This window comes from Syzygium oleosum, unplaced genomic scaffold (genome assembly GCF_021117445.2).
Source record: "Syzygium oleosum isolate NSW1041296 unplaced genomic scaffold, Sole_v2.1 Sole_v2.22, whole genome shotgun sequence".
Lineage (NCBI taxonomy): Eukaryota > Viridiplantae > Streptophyta > Magnoliopsida > Myrtales > Myrtaceae > Syzygium > Syzygium oleosum.
The window spans coordinates 5,824,401-5,845,024 of record NW_026607506.1 but is presented as its reverse complement, the minus strand read 5'-3'; the positions used below and the strand labels follow the sequence as shown (position 1 = coordinate 5,845,024).

Here is a 20,624-nt window from a genome sequence, read left to right as displayed (position 1 = left end):
CGGATTAGTTTAAGTTAATTGTGCTTAGTACTAATTGATTAGGGATTAGTGATAATCTATTGGATTAATTATATTATTATTTTATTAATTTTCGGTAATTAAATAATAATATTTTATTAATTTTCGGAATTAAAAATATTATTATTTTATTAATATTTTTGTGGAAATTCCGAAATTAAATTGTGTTTATTTTAGGCTTAAATTGTGATGCCTAAGCTAGAATTTGCCTTATATATTGGTTTGCATGCCAAATTGAATTGTTTGGTTACGGTGAAATATAGAATTACGGGTATTTAATTAATAAACCCTAAGGTGTCGGGTTTATTTGTTAAGTTTTATGTGAGGAATATGTTGTGGATACTTGAATATAGAAGCATGCCAAGTTTGGGAATTTATTGATATGTGCATAATCACGTGTGAATATTTTGGTACATTTTTACGCGTGGAAGTTGCGATATTTCAACGTATTAGCACGAATTATGTTTGCATCGGCTATTGAAAATTATAATGATGGAACCTGAGTGTTGTTATGTGTGTATGATCACCTAAAGGTTCTTTTCGTGCCTGGTTATATCGGAAAACCGCATATCGGATGACCGCCAACCTAGGGTTTGGCTGTGGCCCTAACGGGTGTCCCCAATTTGGTAATTGGAAGCCGTCGCTGGTAGTAGGGGAGACGTAGTCATTCGCGAATCGGATTCGGAATGAACCCATTTATGGGATATGCCGTTATTGTGGTCGGGTGAGACGATGCCATGCCCGACGGGGCGGGATGATGCCCGGTTATGCCGGAAGACCGCCAACTTGATGCGACTAACGCGGGTTGTGCCGTAGCCCCTGGTGTGGTTGTAGTAATTGGAATACGCGTGAAAAATTGTGGTAGCATTGCGCTTGATTATAGAATGAAATTGTTAGGCACGTTATGGGACGGGCCGAAACGGTTTCACTTTATAATCAGGACACGTGTGAATGCATTGTGCTTGAGAAAATTGATGCGTATTCTGATTGTATTATATGCTTATTGCATTATTATGGCATACGGTGAATCATAACGTACAGGGCGTGTGCATGTGCCCGGGGCAAGGTAAGGTTGCCTGTGATTGTGTTGTGAAGTACCTGTATGTTCTATATTGAGTTGTCTGCCATCAATGTATCGTTGCATGGGTTAGGTACATCCGAGATGAGTTGACCTCCTAGTCGAGGCTTAGGTCGTGAACTCGCAGAGATTTATCTCATCCGTTGTTGTTAACCACTTTTCAGGTCATCCGATATGAGTACACGTACCGTTCCTTGGGAACCGGCTTTTTGAGGGAGAACACTTTTTGAGGTTATCCTCGTAGATAGAGGAGCTAGGTTAACCCGTACCTGTTCTGGTTGTAATCGGGAAGGTCCGCGTAGCGGATTTGTAATATATTAACCCGATGTATTGCTGATGATGTTGTTTAAATTGAGGTGTGTTTTCCTGACTATCCCTGTTATTGTGATTGGGAGTTTTTAATTCGCTTCCGCATGCGTTTAATCGTTAGTAATTCGATTGGTCGGCGATGCATCCTGGGACGTCGCATTTATAACGACCTTGGTGGGATGTTAACACGTCGGGGCGTGACATGCAGTCCTTTGCAAAGCTACGGTTATGAAGCTCTTCTACTGTTCTTAAGCTCTTATCTGTTTTTGGTGTTCTAGCCAGTGCGGAGTTGAATTTGCCCTCACTTCTTTGTCTAGGCGAACATGGGTTTGGTCTGCTTTTTCTTCTCTGTGCCCGTGTCTCAACATCTCTAATCCACACAAAACATATAACAGCAGGGAAATTTGAGTGATCCCTTAGGTGGCGAGTTCAGAACACTAGATCTTACAAGGCTTCTTACGTTGATGCAATGTTGATTTTTCCTCTGGAAGTACTATTCTGCGAATCTAGGGTAATGGGGTGTGCCGACAAATACGTGATCTCTGGATTTTTTTACTTTGGTCCTGTTCCATCTATGTATGAAACTCGTAATGATTATGATCTGAAGATGGGTTCTGTCCGCGATGATTCTTCTGATGCACAATTGAAGGACAAGTGGGCAAAACATGGTCAAGAGAGAGGGGTGGCTTCAGATTCCAGGTTCCATTAGACAGTAAAAATACTCTCCTCGGTGCTCTATACGAAGCAGTATGAGAGGTAAGACAGAAATGGAGTGTGTTATTGACCGACACCGCTTTGAAAATCACTCCACCTTACCTTGCAAATTGGTCTAATTGTGTGCTCCTCAACTGGTGTGCTATGTACTGTGGAAAGCAATTCCATATCCCGTGCAAGCAATTGCTGGGAAAGAAGAAAAGCAAAATTTGATGGCTCATATAGATCCAATCCATGTCCTTTGCAATCAATTGCTGAGTATGAAGTAAGCAAGTTTTGATGGCTCATATAGATCCAAGTGAATAGAAGTGAGTCCATGCTTCCTGCAACACGACAGTACACCTCTCGTGTTATTCCAGTTCATCCTCGTTGAAAGTCGACAAGAGTTTGCAAACTTGTGATGGACATGGATTTACGAACTATAGCCAAACAAGTTTTCATGAGGCAATGAACCTAGAACCGAAACAGCACCAACATGAAAGCTGGACGAAGACAAACAGCAGCAACAACACGAAAGCTCCCACCTTGAGGTCAGACGTCAACTTTAGGTTTCAAAGCAGCTTCCTGATTGAAGATATTCATGAACTCTTTGACCTTTCCTTTCGCGCTGCTTCTACCAATGCCATCTCGTTGACCCGTTGGCAATCCCTGCGATGCAACTTTTGTTACTCCTTTGCTGTTCGAACCGCGCCGACCATCTTGTTTCTTTACTCCTTTATCAGCATCATTCTGCCCAAGAGACTGTTCAGTACTCATCAGGAGACTGTTCAGTACTCCTTCTTCCCGTCTGCCATGACCTCATTACTCTCTGCAACTGGAAAAAAGAGATGCTGAATTCGAGATTTCATGGAAAGATATAAAAGCTACAACTCTGAACGTAGACTACCGTGTTCATCTTTATCACTTAGCAAAGAACGAAGAGGTTTTAATTTGGGCTTGGATAGTTCTTCCTCTTTCTCCCTATTCTGACGCAAACCTGTCTGGGGGAGAGCGTGGGATTTTGTTTCTCCTCTTATTGCATGGCATGGCATCACTATGACCATCTGATACTGTTCCTTAAGCTGCTCAAAGTTTTTGGTCTGCTAATATTGATGCCTGCTTCTTCAGCAGCGTGGCGTGTTTCCGCTTGGACTTGTAAGCTTGATTGCTCCATTGTCACGGGAGGCTGGAAGATGATGAGGTCAATAGAAGTTAAAACAAAGGCATTAATTGGAAATGTTTTACCTAACATCCTAAAGCGATTTCTATAGAGTATCCTTTTGCAGCCAAAAAGATGACGCGGAAAACATTTATTCAATATGATCGAAATTTGCCAAAACAAGTTTTCTTCTACTGTAAATGGAAAGCAAATTGAGACACGATAGCACCACCCTAGAATCACTTTTTTCTCCCGACCTAGCGGTCTCACAACCGAGCTCTCGAACGCGTTTCTTCTCACGTTCACACCCAGCTGCCAGAAAATGGACCTGAGAGAATCCATCGCCAACCAGACCGACGCCGCCCTCGCCCTCTCCAAGCAGCTCCTCTTGACCGGGGCCAAGGACTCCAACCTCGTCTTCTCTCCCCTCTCCATCCACATGGTGCTCGGCCCGATCGCCGCCGGCTCAGCGGCCCACCCAGACCAGCTCCTCTCTTTCCTCAAGGCCAAATCCACCGACCATCTCCACTCCTTAGCTTCTCAGCTCCTCCTCGTAGTGCTCGCCGACGACAGCGCCGCCGGCGGGCCCAAGCTGTCCTTCGCGAACGGCATTTGGATCGATAAGTCGTTGCCTCTCAGGCCTTCTTTCCAACAGGTGGTGGACGCGTCTTATAAGGCGGCCACTAATTTCGCTGATTTCAAAACCAAGGTTAGTTCTTTCTCTTTCTTCTGTTTATTGGGTCGAATACATGCGCGGCTTTCTTGGTTTCTTTGGTCGGATGGTTCTGGGAGGCTGAAGTGACTGTGCTTAGATATTTTAACTAGTTGTTCTACCCATTTGCTGTTTCGTGGGTGGAACGCTCTTTTGTGGATTGAAACGTAAGAATATGTTTTATTCGTGAAAACAGTTTTGAAAATCATTTCCTCTTCTAATTTTTCTTCGGTTTGGGATTTGAAATACTGCTCGTAATTGGTTTACTTGTTTAACAGAAACCTCCCGGAATGTTAAGGCAATAGCTCTTTCTTAATGAAGTATAATCCAAACATGCACAAACAACATGTAAATCCGCTAAAGTGAGCTCATAGTAACCTTGTGTTAGAGGCCTACATGATGAACATAAAAGAATGGTCACAAACTCTGGTAAGCTTCAAATGAAAAAAGTTCAAACCAGATGCGTTGGTCAACAATCATACAAAGTTTACTTAATCAGGGCTTTAGATGATGTTGTTTGAAGCTATCAAGTTGGAAGGGACCACGATCGTGCCCTGTAGGTGCATTTACAAGGATTTCCTATTTTCTGTCATATTCTAAGCATGTTAAAGACGTAAACTTTATGCTCCCAGATTGCAACTCGCTAGTGCAACAAGTTTTACCCTCCTAACCTTCCCATTCATCATCAATGTACTGATTTTCCACAGATTTACTACATGGGAATTTGTAGCAGGGGCAAATGTTGATATTGCATCTGGCTCTTGTGTAGTTCTCACCGTAGCCATAGATCATGTAAATACAGAGAAATCGAAATGACCATATTAGGAAAAGAAATTTAGCATAGTTATTACATAATACATTGCCCTCTCGCTGTGCGAACCCCAATCACAGGTTACGCTATCATTTCTAATTGGATATTTGCATACTTGTCATGATCAAGCAATTTCAGTATGGCTGTAGACCGGAGTGAGATGTGTCATTGTAGATGTTTCTGGAAAATATAATTGGAAATTAGTTCTACAGCTTCTGCTACTGGTTTCCACACGGTGCTTAACTTAAGGATCGTGGAGAACTGACTTAACATGCAATCACCATGTTGAAGAACATCTTTTGTAGTCAAATACTTCAAGTAGTGCAATATCGACTAGTCATACTCTCGCATATGTGCCATGAGTACTAGTGTGTTGCCTTTGGTAGGACTTTCAGCAGTCCACTATTTGAATTTGAGACTTTCACTTTGTTGGTGCATGGGGTTATAGAAACATAGGGTGACCCTTTTTCGTGGGGATTTCTTTGCTGATGGGCTTACCCTTTTTTTTGTGCCAATTATTTTCTTGGTTCTCTAATGTTCCTTTTGTTGCCTAATTTTCTATATCAATGGTTCCTCTATACTATTTTGAATTGTGAAACTGAAACTTTTGTTCTTTCTTCAGTCATGGTTGAGAATGTGGTTCCGTGCTAATTAACTTTAGTATTGACCCGTAATTTTCATCCTTCCATAAATGGCTCGGATTTGAGTTGAATTGCAGTCTTTTCTAAGTTCTTACATGAATGTCCTTTCTATTCGTTAAACAATGGCATTAGCTGCTTGCTTTTTGTATTGCCTGGTATTCTATGGACTGATTAGAAGAACCCCATTAGGCTATTGAGGTGACTAGCGAGGTTAATACGTGGGCTGAGAAGGAGACCAGTGGCCTCATAAAGGAGGTTCTCCCGGCTGGCTCAGTTGACAGTTCAACTCAACTCATTTTTGTGAATGCCCTTTACTTCAAAGCTGCTTGGAATGACAAGTTCGACTCTTCAAAGACAAAGGATAGTGACTTTTTCCTTCTCAATGGGAATTCTGTTCAAGTTCCTTTCATGACTAGTGAGAACAAGCAGATCCTCGCAGCTCACGACGGTTTTAAAGTCTTGGGACTTCCTTATAAGCAAGGGGAGGACAAGCGTCAGTTTTCGATTTACTTATTTCTTCCGGATGCGAGAGATGGACTCCCGGCTCTCGTGGAGAAAGTCTGTTCTGAATCTGGCTTTCTGGATCGCCATCTTCCCTACAAGGAATTGGAAGTGCGGGAATTCCGAATCCCGAGATTCAAGATATCATTTGGATTTGAAGCTTCAGAAGATCTGAAGAAGTTGGGATTGGTATTGCCATTTTCGGGTGGAGGATTGACGCAGATGGTGGACTCTGTCAATCTCTATGTCGCACGCATATTTCACAAATCCTTCATTGAAGTTAATGAAGAAGGAACAGAAGCGGCCGCCGCTTCTGCTGTTCTTATGTGTGGGAGTGTGCCTTTTCCGAAGAAGATGGACTTTGTCGCCGATCACCCGTTCCTATTCTTGGTGAGAGAGGATATGACTGGCACGGTGTTGTTTGTGGGTCAGGTGCTCAATCCGCTAGCCAGCTGATCATAAGTCGAACAAGAGCATTAGTATTCCTAACTCTATTGGCACTAAAACGAGAGGTTGTTTGGTTTATTGCATATGTTTTGATGTATTAATCGGTCAATGCACAATTAGGGAGGATGCAATATCTTTTCGTATTGTATCAATTATCATGACATGTTCGTGGACACCTATGTCTTCCAATGTCTTTGCCCCTTCTATTTATTTTTTCTGAGTAAAAGTATCGGGAATATTGCATCTAGTTCATTGATAATTCAAGTTTTTTTTTCTTTTTCTGTAAGCATCTGTGCCTATGAACACATTTGAGATTTGCGTGTTCAAAATCGAGTACGTCCCAAATCAGCTTGAGTACAAGTACTTCCGCATCTTGGATTCTCCCTTCGCCTTTCGCATCTGCATGAATAAGAGAGCTTATATGTCCGTATGCTTTGTTTGTGTGACTTGACTTAGTGGATGTCTCTATCAAAAAAAGGGAACACCACACTCATTGAATTCATTTTCACGGAGGGTGAGTCTGGACACAAATGCTCTTTCCATTATTCTTCATTCAACAATATTTTCCATGGCCTCCGAGAATCCACCTGCAACCAGGGCGAAGTCGCTCCGACACTCGGGAAGCACCTGTTCCCAACTAAGATTGAGGACTGGAACGTCATCTTCTCTCCCCCATTCGATCCTCGCCGTTTTGAGCCTGCTCCCCATCGGACGAACTCAAGCCCAGCTCGTCTTTGTCGTCAAGGCGAAGTCCATCGACCACCTCAACACCTTTTAGCTAACGGAAGGGGCACAGAGGGGCCGAAATTGTCGATCCGGAATGGCGTTTAGGTTGCCGGTTACTTGCCTCTCCGGAATTGTTTCGAACGGGCGGTGGGCATGTCACGCCCCGAATCCTATCGAGCTCGCGACACACTTCTCTGGTCAATTAATGCGACATCCCAGGGTATCGCCGACCTCACTTATAATTATTAGAGATTTGAAGCGATAAGCGGAAACCATAAATACCCGGACAATTAAAACTGGGGAGAATAGGGAGAATGCACATATTCGTTTCTCATTCAAACTCACATAATATTCACAATTTACAAACCACCAATATACATATGCACACCGTACTACAACCACTGATATCAAAAGGATCGATGACCTGGATATTCTATCATAAAAAAATGGTATGCTCCAAAAAGTCTAAACCCAACCCCTGCTCTAGCCTCTACGCCCTCTACTTGGCGCCCACTCTGAGTCAGACTCCTCGTCCTCTGAACCTGAATTCCCCTGGACAGTCTGTTCCTCCGAAGACTCCGGCTCAGTTTCAATCTCAATCGGGTGATTTATGTCACCCGACTCCGCTGGGGCCTCGTCTCGCTCCTCCGAATCGGACTCCTCATCAGACCCGTACTCTGGTACCAACTCAGGGTCAATCCACTGCTCATACGGGGGTATATACTCCGGTTCTCCTTCAGGCTCGGCGGGTTCGTTCTCAGATTCGGCCTCGGGCTCTTCCTCTTCCGGTTCTTCCTCTGGAATCGCCTCAAGATCCACGTCCATCGGATCGTACCCCACCTGCGACTCTTCAGGCTCTGGGTCATGCTCGGCCCCCGCAGGCTCAGGTGCTACAGGCGCTGGCTGCAGTCCTGACTGTGCCAGACTAGTTTCCAAACTAGTCATCTCACCGTCGAGAGGGGGTATAGCAGACGGGTCCAAGTCCCCGACTCCATCAAAGGGGACGTCAAATCCTCAGACGGGACCAAACTCGTCTATCCCGTCTCGGAAGAATTACGCGGTGTATGTATGGGCCTCCCATAGGGGTAATCCCACATCTACAAAGACTACGGTGGTATGCTTAATCCAGGTCATATGGTCATCTATAGGAAACTCCACACTATCGTGTTCGGTGTGCATCGGTACTCCAAAACGCTCAGGTGGTGGCGGCGGCGGAGGAGGATTCATTGATCGGGCCGAGGTTCTGAAAAATATTGGTTGAAACAACCATGAGATTACATCTCAGTAAGTACACCCCTAAACCCCACCTAGGCTATCACGTACCTCCAAACAATCACAAACATCACAGCACTCAACAATCATATAGCAGGCACCTCATTCACACTTACCTAGGCCTTTCCAGCGTGCAATCTGCACGTTAGCCACAATATTATATTTTCCAATCACATGCACATTCTCATAACATTTCACGCATTCGTTCCGATTTCATCACATCTTTTCTACACCACTCGCCGGTGACCCGCGTAATGAAACCGCTTCAGGTACACTGTGACCATCTCACACTTGCCTCGCTAGTGGCCCGCGTAATGGTACCCCCTCAGGCTCACTGCGACTAACTTATAACAACACTTCAAGGCCTGCGTAATGGTACCGCCTCAGGCCGTGTATTTTGCACGCGTAGTAGTACCGCCTCAGGCTCAACACCCACCACCTACGACACAACCCACGTAATGGTACCGCCTCAGGTTGGCCGTTTTTCGGTAATACCGGTCATCGTCCCGCGTAGTAGTACTGCCTCAGGACGGAAATATCCCCGCGTAGTGGTACCGCCTCAGGGATTTCCACGATCACACATGCCACACCACACACAATCTCTTACTCATTCACATGTTCAACACTCACTTGCTAATAAATTGGCCAATCACACGTGGCCCGTGTACGCATCAATTCACACACATTTTCATGCTCAATAAACATCCAATATGGCCAATTGACAATTAATTCAATTCGGCCCGAGCGTGCACATAATCAAGCATATTTCAATCAATCAATTGCACATTAATGCACCCACTTTCATCACCACAATTCAGCCACAGTTCAAAACGCACAACCAACATATAAATTGGCATTTTTCCATATCAAAACCACGGCAAATCAGTTCCGGCTCTTCACGACATTTTCCCACAATTAGTCGCCGGATCTAAATACACAATTTACATACCGAACCGTATTTTCCAGCATTCAAACTAGCAATTTCTAGCATATACTCGGCCTCTAAATTTCCATCAAAATCTCCCAAATCCATTTCTTAGGCCCGCTAATCAATTCCGTCCCAAAAAACTATACCAATCCGCGTCTAATTAAACCCGATTTCACTCCCAATTTTGTCCGTCGATACCCGACGTCCTAAATAGGGTTTAGGGCGCGACTTACCAAACTCTAGACTAACGCGGCTAGAGCGGAAAGCGGCGGTGATCGGCGGCGAGCGGCGGCGGCGGCGCTCGGCGGCGGCGACGGCCTCCTTGCCGCGGTTCACGGCCACGGGAGAGGGAGAGAGAGGGATGGCGGCGTGAGGGTGGTGGTGGGGCGGTATGGTGGTGGCGGGACGGCAGATGGGCTGTGGCCAGCGGCGGCGAGCGGCCAAGGTGGAAGAGAGAGAGAGAGCTCTCGGTGGGGGGGGGGGGGCTGCCGTGAGGTGAGGGGAGAGAGAATGAGGAGAGAGAGAGAGAGTCTTATCTCTTTAATAGTCCAAATTTGACCAATTTTGGCAAATTACCAACTTGCCCCTCTCTAATCTTTTTAATCAACGGCCGAGATTCGATCTTATCTTGGAATCGACGGCCGAGATCGAATCTTTTCCAAAATATCCAAAGGCAATTTGAGGATTTCTCAAAAAGTCCAAGGGCAAAATTGTCCAATTCAAAATTTAGGGCAAAATGACCAAAATGACCTTCCCCTTTAACACTTGCCCTTTATAAACTCCCAAGGGTAAAATGGTCACATTTTCTTGCCGAAATTGAATTTTTTTGAAGGATCCGGGAAAATCCAAAGCTGTACGTTCCAACCACAACGTCGTCCTAACGTCTCGTCGTGACTTCCTAATTTTCCGATGTCCAATTTGGGCTCTAATTAATAATTAAATTTTATTAAACGTAACTCGAGTGTTTCTCAACTAACGGGCGGCTTTTGGGGAAATTTGCATATTCGACCCGTGACTAATAATAAATCGAGTCACGTGCAAGTTTATTCGGTTCGTGACGACTTCGGTTGTCATTTAAATCGCGAGGATCGATTGATAGATCCGAGGGGCACGATCGTTCGGTATAGGTTCTGGATCATTCGTCAATTCATTTTGTAGTCCAGCGATGTAACGACTTAGGTCCCACTCGCAAGATATTGTCCGCTTTGGACACTAAGTCCTCACGGTTTTGTTCCTCCGAGGCAGCCCATACTACCCTCAGAAAAGGCCTCTTGCAAGTTAAGGCTTCCCAAGCCCTTATAAACTAGCCCAGGACTCCCCCCTAGGCGATGTGGGACAGGAGACATGCCCCCCTTGCCATCCTAGAAGCCTGCCAGGAGCCGCTCCTTGTCCAGGCCCTCTGGCCCCGGCGACCACTCCCCGCCCTCGTCGGACCGGGTCGTTACATTCTCCCTCCGTTTGGGCACAGCGTCCCCGCTGTGGCCCCACACGCGGTCGGGAGTCGGCTCTGATACCATTTGTAACGACCTGGGTCCCACTCGCAAAATATTATCCGCTTTGGACACTAAGTCCTCACGGTTTTGTTCCTCCGAGGGCAGCCCATACAATGTAACGACCCGGTCCGACGAGGGCGGGGAGTGGTCGCCGGGGCCAAAGGGCCTGGACAAGGAGCGGCTCCTGGTAGGCTTCTAGGATGGCAAGGGGGGCATGTCTCCTGTCCCACATCGCTTAGGGGGGAGTTCTGGGCTAGTTTATAAGGGCTTGGGAAGCCTTAACTTGCAAGAGAGGCCTTTTCTGGGGGTAGTATGGGCTGCCCTCGGAGGAACAAAACCGTGAGGACTTAGTGTCCAAAGCGGACAATATCTTGCGAGTGGGACCCATGTCGTTACAAGCGAAATCACCTGCGATCCACTACTATGACAGTGGCGAACTGACCCCTGGCTATACTTGGATCGGCCTACAGTGGCTCAAAATGTCACCTCGGCGATTTTATGGTCGAAAATCAATTCACGATCGAATTTTCTTTTAGTCGCATGAATTTAAATCCCTAATTAGCCTTTCCCTAATGGTTAGTATCCCAGGAATGATCAGTTCCGGGCAAGAACTAACTACGAGTACGTTCATAAACCCAAGCATTTCATAAATCCCAAATGGACAATTTTCAGGATATCACAGGGCACCCGCTACAAGGCCGCCATCGTGGCCTTTGAAAAAAGATTTTTTGGCCAATGTATTATCTTGTTCACTGCAAGAACTTTCAGTCTGTCATACAATATAAATATCTTTCTTTTTGCCGGCGAACATCGATTTGCACATTGCAATATTAGAAACTAATTTGTATGATCAAGAGTCAACCATTCGTCGGACAAGTATACCTGTATATGTTGTCTACGAAGCACAATGATATGCCCAGCTAAGGCTGTCATCATTGCTAAATTCTGCATTTTCGCCAAAGCATTGATTCTTTTCAAGCATTATCTACATGTATGATCAAAATTGTTTTTACAAAGAGTTCCAATTTACTGAGATTGTCACTCAAGTAAAATAACTTGCTCATCGCTTGAGTGACAATCTCACTTCGGTCATTAGCTATACTGAAATTACTTGATTATGACAAGTATGCAAATACCCAATAAGAAATTACAACGTAACCTGTGATTAGGGTTGACACAGCGAGAGGGCAATGTATTCTGTAATAACTATGCCAAATTTCTTTTCCTAATATGGTCATTTCGATTTCTCTGTATTTTATATGATCTATGGCCATGGTAAGAAGTGGACAGGAGCCGGATGCAATATCAATATTTGCCTCTACTACAAATTCCCATGTAGTTAATATGTGGAAAATCAGTACATTGATGATGAATGGGAAGGTTAGGAGAGCGAATTGCATTCTGGGAGCATAAGGTTTCCGTCTTTGATATGGCTTAAAATATGACAGAGAATAGGAAATCCTTGTAAATGCACCTACAGGGCAAGATCGAGCTCCCTTCCAACTTGATAGCATCAAACAACATCATCTAAATACCTGATTAAGTAAATTTTGTATCATTGCTTGGGAGAATCAGTTGACCAACGCATCTGGATTGAACTTTTTTCATTTGAAGCTAACTAGATTTTGTGAGACCATTCATCAACTTACTCTTCTATGTTCATCATGTAGGGCTCTAACACAAGGTTACAATGAGCTCAATTTAGGGGATTTACATACTGTTTGTGCATGTTTGGAGTATAATTCCCACCCAGGCGAAATCCAAAGCAAGCCAACAAGAAAGAGATATCGCCTTGACCAGACCAAATGTTCCTTTCCGGGAGGTTTGGTTTAACAAGCAAACCAGTTACAAGTATTTCAAATCCCGAACTGAAGAAGAATTAGAAGAGGAAATGATTTTCAAAACTGTTTTCATGAATGAAACGTACGCTTTCATTTCAATTCATGGAAGAGCGTTACACCCATGAAAAAGCAAATGGGTAGAACACCTAGTCAAAATATCTAAGCACAGTCACTTCAGCCTCTCAGAGCCATCCAACCAAAGAAACCAAGAAAGCCGCACATGTATTCGACCCAATAAACAGAAGAAAGAGCAAGAACTAACCTTGGTTTTGAAATCAGCGAGATTAGTGGCCGCCTTATAAGACGCGTCCACCACCTGTGGGAAAGAAGGCCCGAGAGCCTTTTTGGACTTTTGTCCAGCAATTACAATCGACTTTTGGATTTTGTACTTTCTTAGGTAGCAACTGCATATCATGGAGAGCTAAAAAGCAATGAACGGTTGCTCGATCTAGTGCCAAAGCAGAGTATCATGCAATGGCATCGACAGCTGCAAAGATTCCATGGATATCATTCTTTTTAAGAGATTTGGGTATTCATCTCTCTAGTCCACTAATATTATTTTGTGATAATATCAGTGCACTTTATATGTCGATTAATCAAGTGTTTCATGCAAAATTTAAACATATCGAATTAGATTATCATTACGTGTGAGAAAAGGTGGCTCTTGGAACACTTGTGTCTAAGTATGTCCCGTTTGTGCATCAAATTGCTGATCTTCATGGAACCATTGTCTACAAATGGATTTGGAAACTTATGTCGCAAATTGAAATTTGGGATTCTCCTATTCCCAATTTGAGGGGGAAGTAAAGATATTGATTTATCGATCAACGAAGAAGTATATAGAGATATCAATCAAAATCACAAGATAATTCTTGGAGATGCTAGAATCAAGTGATTCACAACTCTTATAATATAATGATCTTTTCATTTATTATTTTCATTGTTGTATTGTTTCCTTACGAATTGTAACATTTGTAATATATATAATGGAAATCATCTCAACAATGGTACGTTGAGATCAAGAATCAAATTCCTTTGTTCTTTTAGAGAGAAGACGAGGTTGGAGTCCTCGACCCGGGTCAAGAGGAGCTGCTTGGAGAGGGCGAGAGCAGCGTCGGTCTGGTTGGCAATAGATTCTCTGAAGTCCATTTTCTGGTGGCTGGTGTGAACGTGAGAAGAAACACGCGTTACTGAGAGCTCTGGTTGTGAGACGGCTAGGTCAGGAGAAAAAAGTGATTCCTGGGTGGTGCTATCGTGTCTCAATTTGCTTTCCATTTACAGCAGAAGAAAACTAGTTTTGGCAATTTCGATCATATTGAATAAATGGTTTCCGCGTCATCTTTTTGGATGCAAAAGGATACTCTATAGAAATCGCTTCAGGATGTTAGGTAAAACATTTCCGATTAATGCCTTTGTTTTAACTTCAATTGACCTCATCATCTTCCAGCCTCCCCTGTGACAATGGAGCAATCAAGCTTGCAAGTCCAAGCGGAAACACGCCACGCTGCTGAAGAAGCAGGCGTCAATGTTAGCAGACCAAAAACTTTGAGCAGCTTAAGGAACAGCGCAGATGGTCATAGTGATGCCATGCCATCCAATAAGAGGAGAAACAAAATCCCACGCTCTGCCCCAGACAGGTTTGCGTCAGATTATGGAGAAAGAGGAAGAACTATCCAAGCCCGAATTAAAACCTCTTCGTTCTTTGCAAATACTTTTTTATCTTTCCATGCAATCTCGAATTCAGCATCTCTTTTTTCCAGTTGCAGATAGTAATGAGGTCAAGGCAGACAGGAAGAAGGAAGCAGAATCTAAAAGTTTGAGGAGTACTGAACAGTCTTTTGGGCAGAATGATGCTGATGAAGGAGTAAAGAAACAAGATGGTTTTCGCAGTTCGAACAACAAAGGAGTAACAAAGGTTGCATCGCAGGGATCGCCAACAGGTCAACAAGATGGCATTGGTAGAAGCAGCGCAAATGGAAAGGTCAAAGAGTTCATTATTATCTTCAATCAGGAAGCTGCTTTGAAACCTAAAGTTGACGTTCGACCTCAAGGTGGGAGCCTTCATGTTGTTCTTTGCATTGTTTGTCTTCTATGTTGTTGCTGTTTCGGTTGTAGGTTCATTGTCTCATGAAAACTTGTTTGGCTATAGTTCGTAAATCCTGGAAAACGACATCGTGGAATCATCATGTCCATCACAAGTTGGTAATTCTTGTCGACTTTTAACGAGGATGAACTGGAATAACACGAGAGGTGTACTGTCTTGTTGCAGGAAGCATAGACTCACTTCAATTCACTTGGATCTATATGAGCCATCAAAACTTGCTTACTTCGAACTCAGCAATTGCTTGCAAGGACATGGATTGGTTTGCTTTTCTTCGTACCCAGCAATTGCTTGCACGGGATATGGAATTGCTTACCATAGTAAATAGCACACCAGTTGAGGAGCACACAATTAGACCGGTTTGTGAGGCAAGGTTGAGTGATTTTCAAAGCGACATCGGTCAATAGCACACTCCATTTCTGTCTTACCTATCATACTGCTTCATACAGAACACCAAGGAGAGTATTTTTACTGTCTAATGGAACCTGGAATATGAAGCCATCCCTCTCCCTCGACCCATGTTTTGCCCAACTTGTCCTTAAATTGTGCATCAGAAGAATCATCATGGACAGCACCCATCTTCAAATCATAATTATTACGAGTTTCATACATAGATGGAATCATGGAACAGGGCCAAAGTAAAATAAATCCAGAGATCACCTATCTCGTGGGCATACCCCATTACTCTAGATTTGCGAGAATAGTACTTCCAGGAGGAAAAGTCAACATTGCATCAATGTAGGAAGGCTTGTAAGATTAGTGTCCTGAACTCACCACCTAAGGGATCACTCCATTTTCCCTGCTCTTATTTGTTTTGAGTGGATTAGAGATGTTGAGACACGGGCACAGGGAAGAAAAAGCAGACCAAACCCCTGTTCACCTAGACAAAGCAGTGAGGGCAAATTCAACTCTGCACCGGAATAGAAAAGCTAGAACACCAAAATCAGATAGAGCTTAAGAATAGTAGCTTTGCACGGGACTCTGCACATAGATTTTTCAGTGTCGACATTAAAAGAGAACGAATGTACATTGTCCTGCATATCAATCAGCCTCGATTAATCAGACTTGCAGCAACACAAGAGTGCTTCAACCTCGTCTATGCGTAGTTGTGTGACTATGCAAATTGTTAGCTCAGAGGAGGGATTTCGTAGACAACGAGAGGCATTTGACCAATGAACTTTAATAGCTACCGTGCCCATATAATAAACTAATTGACAATGGCGTAACTTAATCGTCTTTCTGCATGCGATTACCATTGAGAGCAGCTTGGTATATTTGCTTCTCAGCCCATCCACTATCCGATAGCGTCAAATATCCCTACAGGCGAAGAGGGGGAGCAATTTGAACCAAATAAATTAATATCACAACGAAGGGCAATAATATAAGTGCCACGGGAGAATAGGATATCAAGTGTGAGCACAGGGCTTCACCAAAACAGATAATGACTGAAATACTTCTATGACAAAACAAGTAATACATCTTTGAGGATTCAGGCCTTCATCCTAATAAACAAACCCCCCCTCCCCATAAAAACACCCTTTCCCATGCCCCCTCAAAAAAGAAAAGCAAGGGATAGGGGCGAAAAGTGGGGTAAGCGGCTTGCGAGTCCCTCGGGCTCGGCTTGAGAGAGCATTTGTGTTGTGTTCCTTTCTTTTGATAGAGACATCCACAAAGTCAAGCCACACAAAGTATACGGACAAATAAGGTCTCTTCATTCACGCAACTGCGAAAGGCGAAGTGAGAATCCAAGACGCGGTAAGTACATGTACTCAATGCTGATTTGGGAAGTATTCGATTTTGATCGCGCAAATCTCAAATGTGTTTATAGGCATAGATACTTCCGGATCAAAAGAAAAACTTGAATTATCAAAGAACTATTCCCTATACTTTTATTATGAAAAAATAAATAAATAGAAGGGGCAAAGAGATGGGAAGACATACATGTCCATGAACATGTGATGATAATTGATACAATACAATAAGATATTGCGTCCTCCCTAATTGTGCATTGATGAATTAATACATCAAACCATACGCAATAAACCATACAATCTCTCGTTTTAATGCCAATATAGTCAGGAATACTAACGCTCTTGTTCGACTTATAATCAGTCGGCTAGTGGATTGAACACCTGACCCACAAACAATATCGTGCCAATCATATCCTCTCTCACCAAGAACAGGAACGGGTGATCGGCGACAAAGTCTATCTTCTCCGAAAAACGCGAACTCCCATACATAATAACAACAGAAGCGGCGGCTGCTTCTGTTCCTTCTTCATTAACTTCAATGAAGGATTTGTGAAATATGGCTGAGACATAGAGATTGAGAGAGTCTACCATCTCCATCAATCCTCCTCCACTCGAAAACGGCAATACCAATCCCAACTTCTTCAGATCTTCTGAAGCTTCAAATCCAAAGGATATCTTGAATCTCGGGATTCGAAATTCCCCCACTTCCAATTTCTTGTAGGGAAGATGGCGATCCGAGCCGATTCGAAACCGACTTTTTCTACGAGAGCGGAAGTCCGTCTCTCGCATCTGGAAGAAGTAAGTACATCGAAAACTTATGCTTGTCCTCCCCTTGCTTATAAGGAAGTGCCAAGACTTTAAAACTGTCGTACGCCCCTAGGATCTGCTCGTTCTCGCTAGTCATGAAGGGAACTTGAACAGAATTCCCATTGAGAAGGAAAAAGTCATTATCCTTTGTCTTTGAAGGGTCGAACTTGTCATTCCAAGCACCTTTGAAGTAAAGGGTATTCGCAAAAATGAGTTGAGTTGAACTGTCAACTAAGCCAGCCGGGAGAACCTCCTTTATGAGGCCACTGGTCTCCCTCTTAGGCCACGCATTAACCTCGCTAGTCACCTCAACAGCCTAATGGGTTCTTCTAATCAGTACATAGAATACCAGGTGACGCAAAAAGCGAGCAGCTAACACCAGTGTTTAACAAATAGAAAGGAAAGTCATGTAAAGAACTTAGAAAAGACTCCAGTTCAATTGGAATCCAAGCCATTTATGGAGGGATGAAAGTTACGGGTCAATACTAAAGTTAATTAGCACATAACCACATTCTCAACCATGACTTAAGAAAGAACAAACGCATCAATTTCACAACTCAAAGTAGTATAGACAAACCATTGATATAGAGAATTAGGCAACAAAAGGAACATTAGAGAACCAAGAAAACAATAGGTACAAGAAAAAAGGGTAACCCCGTCAGCAAAGATGTCCCCACAAAAAAACGGTCACCCTATGTTTCTATAACTCCATGCACCAACAAAGTGAAAGACTGATATTCAAATAGAGGACTGCTGAAATTCCTAACAAAGGCAACATACTAGTACTCACGGAACATATGTGAGAGTCTGACTAGTCGATATTGCACTACTTGAAGTATTTGACTACAAAAGATGTTCTTTAACATGGTGATTGCATGATAAGTCAGTTCTCCAAGATCCTTAAGTTAAGCACAGCGTGGAATCCAAGCACAAGCTGCAGAACTAATCTACAATTATATTTTCCAGAAACATCTACAATGACACATCTCACTCCAGTCTACAGCCATACTGAAATTGCTTGATCATAACAAGTATGCAAATACCCAATTAGAAATAACAGTGTAACCTATGATTGGGGTTCGTACAGCTAGAGGGCAGCGTATTCTGTAATAGCTATGCTTAATTTTTTTTTGCCTTATATGGTCATTTCTATTTCTCTGTATTTATATGATCTATGGCTATGGTAAGAAGTGCACAGGAGCCCGGTGCAATATCAATATTTGCCTCTGTTAGGAGGGTAAAACTTGTTGCACTAGCGAATTGCATTTTGGGAGCATAAAGTTTACGGCTTCAACATGCTTAGAATATGACAGAGAATAGGAAATTCTCGTAAATGCATCTACAGGGCACGATCGAGGTCCCTCTTAACTTGATAGCTTCAAACAACATCATCTAAAGCCCTAGTTAAGTAAATTTTATATGATTGTTTAGGAGAATCAATTGACCAACGCATCTAGATTGACCTTTTTTCATTGAAGCTTACCAGATTTTGTGACCATTCATCAAATTTACCCTTTTATGTTCATCATGTAGGCCTCCAACCCAAGGTTACATGAGCTCAATTTAGAGGATTTACATATTGTCTGGGCTTGTTTGGAGTAAACTTCACACCTAGAAGAAAAGCAAGCCAACAAGAAAGAGCTATTGCCTTAACCAAACCAGATGTTCCATTCCGGGAGGTTTGGTTGAACGAGTCAACCAATTACAAGCAGTATTTCAAATCCCGAACCAAAAGAAAAATTAGAAGAGGAAATGATTTTCGAAGCGTTTTTACGAATAAAACAAACTCTTACATTTCAATCCACGGAAGAGTGTTAAACCCATGAAACAGCAAACAGGTAGAACACCATCTAGTTAAATTCCTAAGCACAGACACTCAACCTCTCATAACCATCCGACCAAAGAAACCAAGAAAACCACACATGTATTCGACCCAAAAAAAAAACACGGAAAAAAGAGCAAGAACTAACCTTGGTTTTGAAATCAACAAGATTAGTGGCCACCTTATAAGACGCATCCGCCACCTTATAAGACGCATCCACCACCTGTTGGAAAGAAGGCCTGAGAGCCAACGACTTATCGATCCAAATGCCGTTTGCGAAGGACAGCTTGGGCCCACCGGCGGCGCTATCGTTGGCGAGCATGACGGCGAGGAGCTGAGAAGCTAAGGAGTGGAGGTGGTGGGTGGATTTGGCCTTGAGGAAAGAAAGGAGCTGGTCCTGGGTGGGCCCCGCGGAGCCAGCGGCGATCAGGCCAAGCACGACATGGATGGAGGGGGGAGAGAAGACAAGGTTGGAGTCCTCGACCTGGGTCAAGAGGAGTTGCTTGGAGAGGGTGAGGGCGACGTCGGTCTGGTTGGGGATCGATTCTCTCACGTCCATTTTCTGGCGACTGGTGTGAATGTGAGAAGAAACACGAATTACTGAGAGCACTAGTTGTGGTGTCACGCCCCGTACCCCACTGGAACGCAACATCCCGTCATGGTCGATTATGGTGCAACGTTCCCAGGAAACGTCGCCAACCCAATACCCAATCAGAGATCAATCGCATACGGAAGCACGTATATAAATAAATAAATAAATATATATATATATATATATATATATACACACCTGTACAAATAAACACATGAGACCAAGGTAGAACAACCAGCAATCAAACAACTCTGAAAATATATATACACTGGCATTGCCATAGAAAACTTTTTACAACCTTCAACTATACAACGATAGTGAAAAGCACACACCAGCAGCTACTCGATCAAAAGTGGGGGTCCGGTCACGCCGTCAGACCCCCCTATAATACCAAGCCACGTACTCCTGGGTGTGGTAGTAATCCTCCCCCACTTTCACAACAAAATCGAGTAATATCTCACATAGGCTGTTCCGTCTCCACAGGGATGTACGCTAGACGACCGCTGGATATGATGCGGTATCCCAAAAAGAGGTGGTGTCCTCGGCATCCTACGGCTGGGGGTCTGAAATGTTTCGGTTTACATAACTGTGAGATAAATCTCAGTGAGTTCAACCCCTAAACCTAGGCTAGGCTAGTATGCAATCTCTTGACCGGAAACAAATATTTATAATCACAACACGACAATAATCAAACCATTCTCAGACCCTGCAGGTTAGACGGATCAACATATAATAATCACGGCACATACGTGGCACGCATGATCACCCGTATGCCAATCACATACTCATGCACTGATTCTCACACCTTCGTATGCCAGTCTATGCATGTTCATGCATGCAAATGTCGTCGACATGTCATGCGTATTTCTCCGGCCCACTGGCCCACACTGGCACACTTGCCTAATTCATTATTATTACGACT

At 43.5% G+C, this 20,624-nt stretch overlaps 2 protein-coding genes, 1 long non-coding RNA gene and 1 pseudogene across 5 annotated transcripts; 2 read left to right on the top strand and 2 right to left on the bottom strand.

Annotated features, from left to right (window-relative positions):
* Positions 1-2,374: 2,374 nt before the first annotated feature.
* Positions 2,375-3,271, bottom strand: LOC130140828 (uncharacterized). Its single transcript, XR_008818836.1, has 2 exons — positions 3,006-3,271; positions 2,375-2,933 (listed from the first exon to the last, which is right to left on the bottom strand). It is a non-coding gene; the product is annotated as an uncharacterized LOC130140828 (long non-coding RNA).
* Positions 3,272-3,551: 280 nt separating this feature from the next.
* LOC115667989 (serpin-ZX-like) lies at positions 3,552-6,542 on the top strand. Its single transcript, XM_056321347.1, has 2 exons — positions 3,552-3,966; positions 5,611-6,542. The coding sequence occupies exons 1-2, from the start codon at positions 3,580-3,582 to the stop codon at positions 6,376-6,378; spliced, it is 1,155 nt and encodes a 384-aa protein (XP_056177322.1). The 5' UTR covers positions 3,552-3,579; the 3' UTR covers positions 6,379-6,542.
* Positions 6,543-14,063: 7,521 nt separating this feature from the next.
* LOC130140833 (uncharacterized) lies at positions 14,064-15,082 on the top strand. Of its 3 annotated transcripts, none has more exons than XM_056321361.1 (3): positions 14,064-14,266; positions 14,396-14,680; positions 14,779-15,082. In XM_056321361.1, exons 1-3 carry the CDS (start codon positions 14,200-14,202, stop codon positions 14,850-14,852), a joined length of 426 nt encoding a protein of 141 aa, XP_056177336.1. In that variant the 5' UTR covers positions 14,064-14,199; the 3' UTR covers positions 14,853-15,082. The 3 variants fall into 3 exon arrangements, with proteins under 3 accessions (XP_056177336.1, XP_056177335.1, XP_056177334.1); XM_056321360.1 differs by having other exon boundaries at positions 14,390-14,680; XM_056321359.1 differs by lacking the exon at positions 14,064-14,266 and having other exon boundaries at positions 14,273-14,680.
* Positions 15,083-16,662: 1,580 nt separating this feature from the next.
* LOC130140787 (serpin-ZX-like) lies at positions 16,663-19,696 on the bottom strand (annotated as a pseudogene).
* Between the last annotated feature and the right edge of the window lie 928 nt (positions 19,697-20,624).

What these genes read in the sequence shown, in the direction of transcription:
- LOC115667989 (XM_056321347.1), top strand. Translation starts at nt 3,580, where the DNA reads ATGGACCTGAGAGAATCCATCGCCAACCAGACCGACGCCGCCCTCGCC. An exon ending in TCGCTGATTTCAAAACCAAG is followed by an intron (nt 3,967 to 5,610) that starts GTTAGTTCTTTC and finishes GAACCCCATTAG; the next exon opens with GCTATTGAGGTGACTAGCGA.
- LOC130140833 (XM_056321359.1), top strand. Translation starts at nt 14,281, where the DNA reads ATGGAGAAAGAGGAAGAACTATCCAAGCCCGAATTAAAACCTCTTCGT. An exon ending in AGTTGACGTTCGACCTCAAG is followed by an intron (nt 14,681 to 14,778) that starts GTGGGAGCCTTC and finishes GTTTGGCTATAG; the next exon opens with TTCGTAAATCCTGGAAAACG.